The sequence below is a fragment of the Lupinus angustifolius genome, chromosome LG20 (assembly GCF_001865875.1).
Source record: "Lupinus angustifolius cultivar Tanjil chromosome LG20, LupAngTanjil_v1.0, whole genome shotgun sequence".
Classification (NCBI taxonomy): domain Eukaryota; kingdom Viridiplantae; phylum Streptophyta; class Magnoliopsida; order Fabales; family Fabaceae; genus Lupinus; species Lupinus angustifolius.
In genome coordinates, this window is record NC_032028.1 from 19,705,652 (window position 1) to 19,721,136 (window position 15,485).

The 15,485-nt window shown below is 32.4% G+C and overlaps 3 protein-coding genes across 5 annotated transcripts; all 3 read right to left on the bottom strand.

The window, feature by feature from the left end:
• Positions 1,077 to 4,412, bottom strand: LOC109335216 (PI-PLC X domain-containing protein At5g67130-like). 2 transcript variants are annotated; one of them, XM_019571330.1, is made up of 8 exons: positions 4,272 to 4,412; positions 3,807 to 3,929; positions 3,005 to 3,142; positions 2,523 to 2,621; positions 1,939 to 2,242; positions 1,632 to 1,855; positions 1,415 to 1,501; positions 1,077 to 1,314 (listed from the first exon to the last, which is right to left on the bottom strand). In XM_019571330.1, exons 1-8 carry the CDS (start codon positions 4,317 to 4,319, stop codon positions 1,282 to 1,284), a joined length of 1,056 nt encoding a protein of 351 aa, XP_019426875.1. In that variant the 5' UTR covers positions 4,320 to 4,412; the 3' UTR covers positions 1,077 to 1,281. The 2 variants fall into 2 exon arrangements, with proteins under 2 accessions (XP_019426875.1, XP_019426874.1); XM_019571329.1 differs by having other exon boundaries at positions 4,029 to 4,381.
• LOC109336734 (pentatricopeptide repeat-containing protein At5g15300-like) lies at positions 6,969 to 8,726 on the bottom strand. Its single transcript, XM_019573521.1, has one exon. It carries the CDS (start codon positions 8,612 to 8,614, stop codon positions 6,992 to 6,994), a length of 1,623 nt encoding a protein of 540 aa, XP_019429066.1. The 5' UTR covers positions 8,615 to 8,726; the 3' UTR covers positions 6,969 to 6,991.
• LOC109336735 (uncharacterized protein At1g04910-like) lies at positions 10,797 to 13,973 on the bottom strand. 2 transcript variants are annotated; one of them, XM_019573523.1, is made up of 9 exons: positions 13,875 to 13,964; positions 13,025 to 13,399; positions 12,765 to 12,832; positions 12,580 to 12,668; positions 12,313 to 12,478; positions 11,932 to 12,221; positions 11,632 to 11,836; positions 11,252 to 11,409; positions 10,797 to 11,085 (listed from the first exon to the last, which is right to left on the bottom strand). In XM_019573523.1, the coding sequence occupies exons 2-9, from the start codon at positions 13,362 to 13,364 to the stop codon at positions 10,836 to 10,838; spliced, it is 1,566 nt and encodes a 521-aa protein (XP_019429068.1). In that variant the 5' UTR covers positions 13,365 to 13,399; positions 13,875 to 13,964; the 3' UTR covers positions 10,797 to 10,835. The 2 variants fall into 2 exon arrangements, with proteins under 2 accessions (XP_019429068.1, XP_019429067.1); XM_019573522.1 differs by having other exon boundaries at positions 13,025 to 13,973.

The following is a 15,485-nucleotide window of genomic DNA, read 5'->3' on the forward strand; positions in this document are numbered from 1 at the left end:
TTATATCGGTTATTTATTTTTTATTATAAAACAAGTGATTTAATTTCTGACAGTCCATAGACTTCTAAAACCGATAATAGATATGAGCTTAATTAGTGATACCCAAACGGTTGGCCTATAGGGGTTAATGAGAAGCCTGTAAGTTAATGCATAAGGAATGGTTATGGTCCACAAGACACCAAATCATAAATATTTTTCACCTCTCCCAATCGGATAGAAAACACGAAGGTCCCAAAAGAAATTTAGGATTTGATCGAGGAAGGTCATCGTACCGAAACTCTCTCCAAAAGACATACAAAAGGAATAGATCTGGACAAGGGATTCAGGTATGACCTTGTATACTTGTTTATATTACGTGTGGGAATCATAAGATTCAAAGATCTTAGGATTGATATTTCACCAATAAAAGGAAATTCCAACATAGAACATTAGCAGTTTGTTAACTACACATGTGCAAACCATAATTGATCTCTAAAACAGCAACATTATACTAATTCACCTTAAAATGCTAGCAAATTGCTAAAGAACATTTGATTGAGAATGCTGTTGTATACTAGAAACTGCAATACTGAAAACCTTAGAGCATGTGCTGCATAAACTAGAGAACTTTTACTGTCTATATCACCATGAAACATGTTCCAATTAGGCCAAGTTCATATGCTAGCCTTTGCAATTTTAAAGAAATTAGAGAAATACATTGAATCTATCTCATCCAAACTAATCTCTATAAATTAAAGGATAATTGATATTATCTAACAACATCATTAAGGTAATTACCAATTTTGGTAAATAAGAAGATGAATTTTTCCTTCAGAATTGGCGTAATCGAACAATGCTTTTAACCAATTGTTGAATGAATCAGACTTCAACTTCTCAATTAGTTCCTGAAGATAACAATAGCTAAAAACCATTCACCCTGACATGGTAACTGCTGCATATGCATCAACCTTATAAACATTCCAACAATCTTATTTTACATCACAATCATGAGAAACAAGGTTGGAAAGTATCATCTATTTTTCATCTTGTGTCTCTTTTTTTAGCATCATCTTATTTTTCATACGCTAAAAATATGACAAGAGAAAACAGAACTTGTGTAATTGTAGAATGAAGATTGAAGAGTAGAGTAATGACATGCAAAAGTGATATAGACAATTTTGCATGACCACATAAACCAACATGAAACCTAAACAACAAGTATTGAGTCTAACATAATCTGGTAAAGAACAATGTATTGTCTCAAACATTTCCGAAAACTAGTTGCATTTGTTGATCTGCTTCCTATGGTGAGCATGCTTGTGAAGTAGCTCCGGGCTGAAAATTGAAGAGTCGAATTTAGTTACGAATAGTGTCTATATCATATTTTTATGGTTTTTTTCTTAATAGAAAGCAAGAGTGCAGTTAATTTTCTTACCACACATGCATGAATATCCTTACAACCACACAAAAGCTCCCCATTGAGTGTGTCCACAGCTTCAAATGCTCCTCCCCCTTCACTCCTCTTCACAATAGTCCCCAAAGTATCACAACATTAGGAGCATAATCATTGAATCCAAAGTATATACTTTAGAGTCTAGTTCTTAGCCGAAAAAATAATGATTAGGAAATGTGAAAACATGTCAAAGTCCTACCTTATAGTAATCAACAGCAACGAAATTTGCCCACCGGTTTCCAGCAGCACTATGACAAGTTTGGATCATGTTAATGAGACCTCCAGAATTATCTGAACATGTGATTGCCTTAAGCGGAACCGACCGAAAGTAGTTAACCAACACTAAGGACTTGCTTTTGTCATCAAGAGGAGATGATTCTTCCCTCTTTGGACAGATTCCTGATTTCATTCCACCATCCCCATCTGCAGAATATGCAATCATCAGAACGAAAATCGAGGACGGACACACGAATAATGCTTGTGTTAATAGGATAGTTTTTTCTTACACTGATTTTCAACCATGTAATTCCATTGGTATGCAATGCCTTCACTTTGTTCCTTAGACTTGACTGAAGTGAACACTAGTAGTCTTTGATTCTTAGCAACCATATCACTCACCAGAGGCCAATTTTCACCATTCTTTGGCATACTTGTCATAGGAAACCAAAATTTCATGAGACCGGCATCGGTGAAGACCTTTGTCAATCCTTTTGGAGTTTCAACATAATCTTCCAATATGAGTGTCACAATTTCAGTTGGGTTGGCTGATAGAAAAGCTTCAATTTCCTTCAAGGTATCTATAGCCGGTTCCTGCTAATCACATGTTAGGATCTTTATGTAGAGGGCAGCCTAGTACTCGAGTCTCCCACCTAGTGGGGTATTGAAATGGTAGATGCATACAGCCTTACCCTCGCAAGCGAAAAAACTGTTTCCACATTATGAGGCAAGCAATCTTACCATTGCACCGAGAGCGAGACTCTTAAAATCTTTATGTAGAGGTATCTATTAAATGTTGCAAACTGTTGCTATAGAACTACTAATGAAAACATAGGCAAAAAGAAACAGAACTAAGAATCTGATAGTTACATACAAATGCTGTGAAATCATGGCAATGGCCTTGAAATGAATGGCATAACCATATATCTCCATCAAAATCATATGTATCTAGCATTAGTCCCCGTACTCCATTCTGTAAATGAATCATTGCAGACCTTAAACATGCTTGTAAAGCTTTCAGAATCAAAGTAAGCAATTACAGTCTTAACAATAATAGTATGAGTAATTAATTACCTATTTTAGTCTCTTATGTTTTTTCTACCTTACCATCCTTCAAAAATTGAAAAACCCAATATGGTCTCCAAAAGTTCCAAATGTAGGTCAAATTAGTCTTTTTTGGGGACAAATTAATCCGTACCAAGTGTTTTAAAACATGCTAAAAATGACTAATTTGACCCGTATTTGAAATTTTTGTGGACCATTTTAGGTTTTTCAACTTTTGAGGGACCAAACCGGTAAGGTCGAAAAATATGATCGACTGAAAATGAGTATTTACTGATAGTATTAAATGCATACATTTAGTTGCTGGGTAACACTGTATTCTTGGTTAGTGATGGTTAACCGAGGCACTCCTGTGTGAGATGGTTCTCCATCAATGGCAAAAGCATTATGTGTTGTCAAAAATGCATAGTTGTTGAATGGTAAAGAGTTATTCTGTCACCAAAAATGAAAACAGAGATTCAATTAGCAACACATTAATATATAAAAAATACTCAGCCATTTTTTTGTTGATTATTAATATATAAAAGTTGTTAGCATGTTTTTTTTGGTTTCCCACATGTATCTCGCACTGCTCGAACCCAGGTTCTTGCTTAAGGGGAATCAAGCATGTACCACTTGAACAAACGCCCACTAGTAAAGTTGTTAGCATGTGTCATTGAATCATGTATTACCACTTCATTAAAAACATATAACTTTCACAATTATAATCTCAAACATCACAGTTTCAAAAGTCACAGATACACTCATATCTCTAAAAACTGATAATGCTTATATCTTCCATTCCCATTTACATGGACCCATGTTACTATTTTTTCATTTTGGTGTCATAAAATAAAATTCAATACTCAGAAAGTCACTAGTTACCTCGTAACTTTACACATAGTTCGTCACTTTTTACATTAATTTTATAATACATTTTTTACGACGAATTCAATACATGGTATACAGTACGATGAATTTGGTATGTCGTACGTAAGGTAAATGAGAGAATTATGCAACTATAGATTGAAATGTAATGTAGGAATAGTCATCTATGTGTATGTTGTGCTGTTTCTTGTGAAATTATGCTAAGAATAAAGAGAAATGAGTATCTTACTATGAGCTTGAATTGATTTGTGATGGATGATCTCACACACTTAGAGCCTTTAAACCCAGCTAAGCATGAAAAACAATATAACCCAGCTCCACAATCATCATCAGAGGAACACTTATCAAGAAGCTAATCAAATATTAAAAAAGAGAGTAAGATATATAAGATAAAAACAAAGGCATTATTAGACAAAGCAATGATAGTGAATAGTATCATAGTATTATCAACCTTGCAGTTTCCATTAGAACAATCATCAGAAGCAGCAACAATATAGCACAATGAAAGAATAACCAAAATCAAAAAGAGAAAAGAACCCATTTTTTAGAATGATTAATGGATAGTAAAACAGAAAGAGAATAGAGAATCACATAGGGTGGGTGTTATGTCTTGTTTTGAAGAAAAGAAGGAAACTCATGCATTATATATGTTGCATTTATTATGCTGCAAAAGGGAAAGCACTAAAAAGAATACTCCTAAGTTTTTTCTTTCATTCAAAGTTGAGTGTGAAAGTTGTTCCATTTTTCAACTTCATTGCCTTATCATCTTGCTTCAGTAAAGAATACTGATGGTTCTGTTTTGGATTTATATACATAGGACAAAATATGTATGAGATTCTGGTTCACACATATTACACTTAGGACAAATGTGTATATATATATATATGCGTATTATTTGAAGTGGACAAATTTATATAAGTGTGTTGCACTTTGACAAAATAAGGATTTGGTTCATGGATAATAGCCAATCCGAATGATTTAATGTATGTGACTTTTGGACTATGTTTTGGAAATATTAAGTTGAGCTAATTGAATGGATATATAGTTAATTGGGTAAGAGTGTTCTATGTTAACCAAAGGTTTTGAGTTTGGGTCATATAAGTTCTTGATAATTGTTTTTGTAATGGGTTAGCACCCATGTTCTTTCTTAATATACTTTCTTCTTTTCTTAGCAAAAAAAAAAGTTTTGTCACTCATAATTATCTTATAGTTGGAAAAATATAATTTCCATCTACGGAAGCTTTAATTACTGGGGAGTTCTAGTATTATTGAAGCATGTGAAGAATGAATAGTTAAGAGTGAGATATTACTTAAACCAAAATCTTAAGACAATAACTTCGTCAACCTTTTGTTACTTATAAACTTTTTCAATCATTTTTTATATCTTGCTAGCTAAATTGCAAATCACTATGAGATCATTAAAAAAAATTAAAGTAAACTTGGGACAAAACAAGTACTTATGCATCATAACTTTTTAATTTCGAAAATATGTGACACTATTTTCTTTAAAATAACAGGACTGATACACACAGCATCAAAACTTTGATTACCTACAGAATTAAAATAAAAAAATGGCAACCATTACCCTATATATCATAAGTGTTAAAATTCTTAGAAGATAAAAAGTAATCATACATACACACATTTTGGATTTTGGTCTCTTAAGTGAATTAGTTCAATTACCAAATTCAAGTCTTAATCTATATATTTTTTTTGATACTACCAAAGATATTCTCTCATCTTATAAGTAAGGAACAAATCCATTTTTTGGTGCGTAACTATCCCTCCCAACAAGTGTCGCTCCCAGGAATTATATGTTTGACCTTTTAATCATCCTGAAAATTTAATAGAACTTTACACTATTAGACCAACGTATTATTGATGTCTTAATATTAATATGATACAAAAGATAAGTTTTCATGTGACAGTCACATTTTTATAAGAAAATAAGGAAGTGTTAAATTAAAAAGTGACATGAACTGGGTTTACAGAACAAATCTTAAATATCATAACATGCCTTTATGCTTTGTTCGGGAATTACTAGGGAAAGGAAAGGAGATGGATTAAAGAGTTAGAAATCAGAGGAAGGGAAGGGAAAAGAAAGGAAATTCCCTCTCTTGTTTGAGAATATGAAATTTAGTTGAAGGAGAGTAAACTAGTAATAATGTCAGAATATTTTTTTATTTTTTCTTTAAAAATGTAATTAACAATGAAAAATGAACAATAAATTATATAATATTATTCAAAATATTTATCTATTTTGACATTTTATCTCTAAAAATTCCAAATTGGAGGACTTTAAAAATAGGTATATGGAAACCCTCCAAAACCTTTTCATCTCCTTCATCCAACTCCCAAACACGGGGAAGACTTTCCAAAGTCATTTCCTCCCTTTCATTCTCCTCCAAAACCCCACCCTCAAACAAAATATTAATCATGTCCTTTGCTGCAAAGAACTAAAATAAGCTTGAACTTAAGCTATATAGATAGAATAAAACAATAGCAAAGTTCTGTAAAAAAATATTTTATAAGGCTTTGTTTGGGAGTTAGGAGGGAAAGAGAAAGAGAGGGATCAAAGGGTTAGAAAGGGGGAGGAAGAGAATGGCAAAGGAAGGAAATCCTCTCCTTGTTTAGAAGTATGAAATTCAGATGAAGGAGAATAAACTAATGATAATGTAAGAATATTTTTTTATTTTCCCTTAAAAATGTAATTAACAATGAGAAATATACAATAATATATAATTATATATTATTACTAAACATATTTAGCTATTTTGACATTTTGTCTCCAAAAAATCCTAAATTTAAGAACTTTAAAAATAGACACGTTGAGAGTTTTGGAGGGAGAAACCCTCCAAAACCTTCCCCTCCTTGATCCACCTCCCAAACAAGAGGAAGAGTTTGAAAAGTCATCTCTTCCCTTCACGTCCCCTCCAAAATCCTACTCCCCAGAAAAATCTCTAAATTAAGTTTATTTTATAAAAGTAAACTACTCTATGCACCATTGTTATATTTGATCATTCCAATTTAAGGGAAACTATTTTAGTACCAGATATAGTATACAATTTAAATACTTCCCAAGCTGAACTCACACATAATCAAAGAAGTTATATAGGCTCATCTCTTCAGCTTAATTAAAGAATTTTCACTTAACACAAGTGCAAATGGTGACATAGTATACAATTTAAAAAATGCCTTTCGCATAATGGAATGGTTAAAGCTAACAAATGTTGAGTTTAAAGCACAAGGATCAGCTATCCCAAAATATGTCTGAAATCAGTGAAAACATGTCATATCAATTAGAAAAATTAAATATTCATTGTTTTTTCTGTTTTTTTTCCGTTGTCATAAGTATGGGACATGGTTTGGGACAACAGATCCTAGTTCGAGTTTAAAAAGAGGGTAATGGTTTGTTCATGAAAGTTTATCAGATTCATTTACATCAATTTGACTGTACCCAGCTTGCTTTGTAGCATACAAGGAAACCATTTCACTCCTTACTCGTTCAACCTCATTCCATCTCTTAGCTTCAGCATAAATGTTTGATAATAATACATAATCTCCATCTGTTAGATGCTGCAATTTGGCAAGTTGTTGGAAGGATATCTCTGCCAACTCCACATTACCTTGTGTCCTACAAGCACCCAACAAAGTTCTCCATAAAACTGCGCTATCTTCGAACCGGGCCGTTTTAATCGTTTCATAGGCCTCTTCCAACAAACCCCATCTGCTTAATAGATCAACCATGCAACCATAATGCTTGATATCAGGCACAATTTTATACTGATTTACCATATGATTAAAATACCATCTTGCTTTATCAACCAAACCCTTATGACTACAAGCAATGAAAACACCAATAAATGTTAACCGATTAGGCCTGATTGTACCAAGCCTGTGTTCCATCTCAGAAAACAGTTTCAGAGCTTCTTCACAGTAACCATGGATAGCCAAACCAACAATCATAGCATTCCAACAACTTACAGGTTTTATCGACATCTGATTAAATATTTCCCAAGCTGAACTCAAACACCCACATTTCGAATACATATTCAGAAGGGCATTACCTAAATACCCATCAATATTAGAACCATGCAATTTTATTGACTCGTGTATCGTTTTACCAACTTCCAATGCGCCTGTTTCGGCGCAGGCACCCAAAACAGATATAAGTGTTACTTCTGTTGGTTTTACCTCGGCATTTTGCATCTCGGAAAAGAGTTCTAACGCTCCTGCATAATCCTTAACAGAAACACAACAAGCAATCATAGAATTCCAGGATACAACATCCCTCTCAGGCATCAATCGAAACGTCCTTCTTGCAGCCTCAATATTACCTAACCTACTGTATCTTGCAATTACAGTGTTCCATGAAACAACATTCTTCTGTGGCATTGATTCAAGAAGGTAATCCGCCGATTCAAAATCACTAATACGGTCATACGCCGATATCATGATATTCCAAGAAACCAAGCTTCTACTACTCATTTCATCAAATAGAAGTCGTGCAATCGGCACCAACCCAAATTGGCAGTACATATAAAGCAATGAGTTTTGAATACACGGATCGTCACCAAACCCCAATTTTAGAACACTGCAGTGAACTTCAGAACCTTTAGAAACAATAGCAAGTTCATCACACTTTCCACCACATTCTTCTATAAATTTGTAAGCTCGAGAGCACGCCTTCAGCACAAAATTGAATGTAAAATTATCAAAGTTAACATCAATGCTTTGCATATGGTTGTAAATATATAAAGCTTCAATGGGTAAAGAACTATTGGCAAAAGCTCTAATCATAGTGTTCCAAACAAATGTGTTATCCATTGGAGTTTCTTGGAAAAGGGATTTAGCATGGGACATGTTTCCCATTGGAGAAAGTGCTGAAAACACAATTAACTTGGTAATGAAAGGAAAGTGGGAATTTAGGCCTGCTTTGGTAATAATTGCTTGAACTTGTTTTAATTCCAACATGGAAGATAGTTGTTGAAGCATGTAGCTTATGCGTGAATAAGTGCTTTTGAGTCTTCCTTGCATGATTCACTATTGGGAATTTCATCAAACACCTTATATGCACAACTTGAATATCACATTCGAACACCACTAGTTTCCATATCTATTTATTATGGTCCTGGTCACATGCCCTCTTTCCTAATACCAACTTTTTTTAAGTTTAGACTTCAAACTAAATTATAGTAAGGAATAAAGTATATCCTAGTATAAGAAGGTAAGTTATTTCCTCTTGCTAGTGAAATCATGATATGTGTCATGTTTCATCATTTTCTATAAAAATATTTTTAAACCAAAACAAAATAATATACATGTCATACTTTTACTAATCGGAGGAGATAAATTATCTTTTACTGTAAAAAGATACATTATTCTCATAATAATATATCCTCTATTATAAGGTGATAAATTATCTATTTGACCACTAAAATCATCATCTATCCTTTTTTTACCCATTTTCTTCACTACTCAATTTCTTTTTCATACCCCTATTCTCAATAAGTACATATTCTATCCCTAATTTTTACCATGTGTCATAAATTTTAATTCATTGTGGGACAACATATGTTGCAGTCATGTTCTCCCTTTCACTCACTCAATTTCTTTTTAGAGTTTAAAATCTATACGTTGATAGTGTAAAGTTTTTTATATTGTCAGTGTATTATCCACTATTGATTTGTATTACTTTTGTTTTTTAGAGTCAATAGTAATTAACAAATCAATGGTGAATGATTACTAATAATGTAAAAAACATTTACACTGTCAGTATATACATATTAAACACTTCTTTTTATACCCCTATTCTCCTCTCAAATCATACAACATCATATATTAAGGAAAATACATTAGTTTAAAACAAAACAACAACAAAACTTATCTAGGTAACCTTAATATAATCATACCACAATTAGATGGTAGATATTGAATTTCTTTAATATGATATTAGATGTTTGATTAATATTATGTAAATGAAAATAATTTTATTGGAAAGGTTAGTCTCTCACAACGTTCCATTACACTCTTAATATACATAGAAAATGAATTTAATTTTAATAGGTAGATTATTAGAAGATGATATCATGGTAATAATCCTTTTTTTAAGAATTTGTAAGTTTCTAGAATAACTCAAACCCTATCCTTTAAATTTGATTATTTGTTTAAAGTTGGGATCTGTGACTAAGTAAATAAAACAGATGAATTGCTCCATAAATTAGAATGTAAGCAAAGTATTGGGATCACCATCTTAGGATAAAAACCAATTTAGACTTTGCATAATAAAAACAAGTGTCATAAGCATGTGATATACAAAAGTCAATTAATCAACTTTCCTAGCACTTGTAGTGAAAGGAAGCTACATTTTTCTATAGTATAGTATATGATGTTTGGGTATCACTCCACCATGTGTCTCTCTATTAAGAAATGTCTGAAGTTGGTAACTTTAATGCTTCTAAACCACTAATCTAGAAAAATATTATAATGCTAATAATGAGTCATGGTCCTCCAATAACCCATTTCTGAGTTTTTCTACTTAATCTTAGTTTGGTCCACAAACATAGTTAATTTATCATAAGAAAATAATGTATATTCTGATAGTGCGTAAGAGTTTTATAAACTATCATCGTATCATTCACTTTTCATATTTAATCATTATCGACTCTTCAAAAAAAGTAATACAAATGAATGATGGATGATGTAGTGATAATGTATAAACTCAATTATCGTATGTAGTAGCAATATGCAATTACAATATCTTAATACATAAGGAGAAAGTCAGAAAAGAGTTCAGTGTTGTTCTACAGTTTCTTTATTTGGTATGAATATTTTGTCTTAACAAAACCATCTAAGAAATTATTAAAGTACTCTATCTTCTGCTCTTCATTTCAGTGTAAAGGTATAACTCCACTTTGTTACTCAGAACATGAAATTTAGAGTCCCTTTGGTTTCAGATTTTTTTTTATTTCTACATTTTCATTAATAATTACAAAAATGCTAATATAACTCCACTAGTATTTTTAAAATTATTAATTAAAAAATAGAAAATGAGAACACTTTCTTAAACCAAACACACCCTTATCTTCATGATTCTTGGAAGTATAGATATAAAGACATGCACACAGATTCAAGAGTTCATACAAAAGAACATCTTTTATGTACATAATCAAGGCCATACTTCTGAAAACAGTACAAATTGCCTTTGGCTGCTAATTGAGGATTGTGGATAAATCATAGGTACATGTTTATCTAATGATCATGATGTGCTTCTGAATGGTTCATCTAGCAACTGCAAACATTCCTGAGGGTTGGCATAAAAATAGTCTTCTTCTTTAGGCCTGTCCGGGATGATAACTCTTCGTTTCGGGTTTCCCATCCTATTGACATGAGATTTCTTCACCAACAAGGAAAACTCATCCCGGCTTAATGAACCATTCGTGTATCGATCTATTAGGCGCACCAAAAGCCTTCTATCTGGTATTATAGTCTTTTTGAAACCTAAGAATCTAAAAGCAGAAAGGTTATAATGTTTGTTAACATGTTCAATCATGGATATCCTTGTATTATGTAAGAGGCTTTATCAAAAGGGAGAATAATTTTGTCATAGACTTAACAACATTATGTACTTTAAGATAAATAGAAAGACATAATGCATAATATATTATGAAGTACCTTCTGTGGCCTTCCACAACTTTAGCCATGTTGCCATCATATGTTGGAATAAATATATCACTCTCTAAGGACACAAGATAATCTAGTGCAGCCATTTGTGATGAGTGGTTTTGGAAATACATCAAATCTGAAGGTTCCAGCAGAGTTTCCTTCCTTACCTGTTGTTGAAGTTAAAAGCAAACATAAGTCACAAATTTACGACAGACCAAAAGATCAAAGATTTGATTCCTGGGAGCTACACTTGTTGGGAGGGACAGTCTTGCACCTTAAAAGGGTTAGTTCCCTACCCATAGGGTGAGGGGATACCATTGGTTATACCCAAAAAGAGTTACAAATTTACAGATAGATGGAGAAATATGATTTTCTGTGTTTCTACTAACCAAATTAGGAAAAGCTAATAGTAAACTTGCCATCCTTCTTTCTCCACCATATATTTCTCCAGAAGCAATATAAATCTGAACACTTCGATCTACGCCTAGTGCTGTCAATATTTGAGCAGTTTCCTCGGGAGTCAAAGGGCATAAACCATCTTGCCTCTTAAGCTCAGAATTAATGACTTTTTCCTTCCACCATGGATAAGCATATCTAAGAAATACACGCAATTTTCCAAAATTACACTCGCCCGATAACTATAGAAATAAAATAAATGTCGTGACACGTTAATATAACGCATAATTTACCTCATTCTTGTGAGTTCCTCCACTTCCCTGCTATCACATCCATGAGTACAACCAGAGAAGGCCAACATGTCCATCTCATATCTAAGATGAAGTACAAGGAAAGGTCCATTTTCCCTCAAAATCCTTACTATCCTTCTACCAAGTTCTTCTATCTGTGAAGTGAACCTTAAGGCATTAAAATTTACTCTGCATCGCAGCTTCTGAATCTCGGGAGGTAGTCCGTTATTTGCAAGTCGGGCATCGGTTCTATTTAGATGCACAACCTTGTGTTTCAGTAATAGAGGAAGGATCTGTGATGAACAGCTAGGAGAATTAGTTTCATCAATGCATGAAAACCAGAAAACAAAATGAAACAAATCATCATGTAAAGTGAGTAAAGACCTGGTGTTCGTAATATGAAATATCAGACCAGCTAATTGGTGATAATGTGTAGGATAATCCTAATTCGACTCTTCGCTTGAGATTAGGTGGTAGTTGCTTCAATATTCTAACCTCATCTCTCAACGACGCAATGAAATTATCAACATCGAATATGTCTTGGAACTCACTACCATATCAAGGGAATAGAGATTAGAACATTTCAATTAGAACACAAGATGGTATTCATAAAATGACATGCTTTCAGAACTAAAAGAACGATGTGCAAACCTAGGATCGGCCCAGAAAGACGTTTTATCGAGCTCTGGAACTATGAGAGTAGCATTTAAATGTCTTGCAATAGCAACCATGTCACATATCTGCATAATGAAGAAAATCAAATTTTGAGAAACAAAGACTCTGAATAACATAATGACAATGATTACATCGAAATCTAATTATGCACTGTGACTCACTGCAGCTCGCATTTGATTAAGTCCTCCATTGCATGAAACCATAAGATAACCATTATTCTTATAAATCCCTGATAACAACAATAATCATCAAATTCAGCATAGGCAGTCATAAAAATTCATAACAATTTTACCCACAAAATAAAAGAGCTCACCATTCATAGAAAGAAAAACCTTGAATCATGTAATTAAGAACTTTTTTTCATGAGAGAAATTCTTAGTTACAAAGACTTGAAGAATCTTTTGAAAAGCCAAGAACTTACTTTTGTAGGGAAGCACAACTTTAGGTGGGACATAAGCCTTTGCAACAACACCCTTTGATGAATCTATGTGATTGAAACAATAAGGGATACCCTTCAACAATCTTGGACCCCACAATTCCCCTAATGCCATAAGCTGAACCACACAAGTCCACAATATCACAGTAGAAATAGCCCTTAGCATCCACACCTTGATTCTAGGCCTTATAATCAACCTCTTTGATTTCACAACTTCACCATCACCTAAAACATTGAACCCCATCATTTCCATTTCTTCATTGTCACAGTGATCACCACCACTACCACTTTTTCTATCAGAGCCTTTTCTCAACCATCTTAACATCTCTTTTTTTCACAATTTCACTAACCCTTTTTCTCCTTAACAATGATGAATCAAAAGACTTAAATAAATAAAAAAGTAAAAATTAAAAATAAAAATAAAACCTTGAATTTAGTGATGCTTTATAATAATTCTGGAGCATAAATTACGTTATCAACAGGTGACTGACACCTTGAAATCATAAAAAATTCATTGAATTTTCAGAATCCTGAGGCACTAAAAATCTAAAATAGTATTTTTTTATACCCACTATTGTTAGTACTTATTTCACATTTACTTTACAATAACAAAAACTACATTAAAGTTTGCACTTTCCATCACCAACATGAGCTTGGAGAGTGAAGAAGAGTAAGACGAAAAATGGTGAATTTCAGTTGAAAAAACACTGAAATGGGTCTAACAATTTTGGGTTTTGAATGACATTGTTGTTGTTGTTAGTGATGTGAATAGAAAAAGAGAATGTTGTATGGAAATAGCAATATTGGGAAGTGGTCTATGGAGGAGTGTTTTTACCGGTGGGAATTTCCCGATGAGATTCCGGCAAGGGTTGCCGGAGAAGAAGAATGGTGATTGATATATAGAAAGAAAAGAAGATAGAAATGGACAACGGCTATAGTTAAGGAGGTAGTCGGTCATCTGGGACCCTTTTTAACGGTTATCAAATAGGAATGGCAACTGGTTTATACTTACTCAACCTCGAATCCAAAAAACTAAAACAAAACTCAAACCCGAGTCCAAATTAAATAGGATTAAAAATAATATTATCAATCAATCAAGAACCTGTCAGGTTTCGGATAACTCCAAGTTCAAATATTTGTACATATTGTCAAATATATATAGAAGAGTGATTCATTTACACTCAAGTTAAATTATATTAGTTATATTCGGTCTCAGTCATTCATTAATCACTAAATGAGTTATTATTGCATTTTAATTACATAAAAATCAAATAAATAAATTTGAAACACAATTAAACAAATAATGTTTTATTATAACATAAACTAATAAATAACAAACATAACTTCAACAATGATAAATATAATTGCAAATAGTTAAAAATGTCATATTTTCCTTTAAAACAACCATGTTTTAGTATTTTACTAAAATTAGTTGAACCGGCTGAATTAAAGTGATCCAACTAATTGAGTTACCAGTTTTATACTTAAATTGATCGAGACAGATTTGTTTATACCAATTTTGGTGCTTGACCAATCACATGAGTGGCCCATACATATTAAGTGTTCAGTTGGGTTAGTCGGAGTAACTAATCCAACTCAGTTCATAATTATTAATTATTAATTATTATATTTATTCTTTAATTATTTTATATTTTATTTAATCATCCCATATAATGGGATAAACTCTTTTTAAAGATAATTTTTTTTCTCTACGCCAAATCTTGGAGTGTCCTATATGTTTTTTTATCTAAATATATTTTATGGAAATATGTCTGTACAGAAAATAAGAAGTTAAAGAAATAGATAAACATATATAGTGTTAAATATAGTATCAAAAGTTGACATAAAATAACAAAATTATATTTTTGGGAAGAAGACTCGTAGGGACACATAATAGTACTGTAAGATTTCACAATCATTCACCGCTAGTTGAGAGATATAAAGTATTAGACCATAATCATGATATTCAAGTCTATTAGTTGAAATGTAATTAATGATTTTATCTTCCTAATCCACTATATTCTCTTGGCATTGAAATTGGTTATGATACATTTGATTACTTAATTTTACTAATTGAACACTACCTGAAAATTTGGCATCTTTCTTTTGGGACTTAATTGAAATGAAAAGCATGAGCACATATAATATAAAATTTCTACTTTCCAAACTATAGAATCAATAGAAAGAAGCCATGTGTACATAAATTAAGCCAACAATAATTTTTTTTTTTAAAATACTACTTTTTTTCTTTGAAATGAAGTACCATTTCTATTTCACCATTTGTAAGCAAGTTGTTGAGATATTAAACCTTTCTTCTTTGCTTTTCCGAAACTAAGTTCCAAAGGTATTCAAATTACAAAAATATAAGAAAAGATGTTGTTTTGTTACTATCACAAATGACAAATTCTCGTGAATGCAAATTGCTCCTTTTTGTCCCATTAAAATA

Excerpts from the sequence above, each read along its gene's own strand:
- LOC109335216 (XM_019571329.1), bottom strand. The coding sequence starts at position 4,118 with ATGGGTTCTTTTCTCTTTTTGATTTTGGTTATTCTTTCATTGTGCTAT. Across the intron at positions 2,243-2,522 it reads GCCATGATTTCACAGCATTT|GAACCGGCTATAGATACCTT; the intron begins GTATGTAACTAT and ends TGTGATTAGCAG. Across the intron at positions 1,856-1,938 it reads TTACATGGTTGAAAATCAGT|ATGGGGATGGTGGAATGAAA; the intron begins GTAAGAAAAAAC and ends CATATTCTGCAG.
- LOC109336734 (XM_019573521.1), bottom strand. The coding sequence starts at position 8,614 with ATGCAAGGAAGACTCAAAAGCACTTATTCACGCATAAGCTACATGCTT.
- LOC109336735 (XM_019573522.1), bottom strand. The coding sequence starts at position 13,364 with ATGTTAAGATGGTTGAGAAAAGGCTCTGATAGAAAAAGTGGTAGTGGT. Across the intron at positions 11,837-11,931 it reads GAGGAACTCACAAGAATGAG|ATATGCTTATCCATGGTGGA; the intron begins GTAAATTATGCG and ends TGTATTTCTTAG. Across the intron at positions 11,410-11,631 it reads TATTAGCTTTTCCTAATTTG|GTAAGGAAGGAAACTCTGCT; the intron begins GTTAGTAGAAAC and ends CTTCAACAACAG.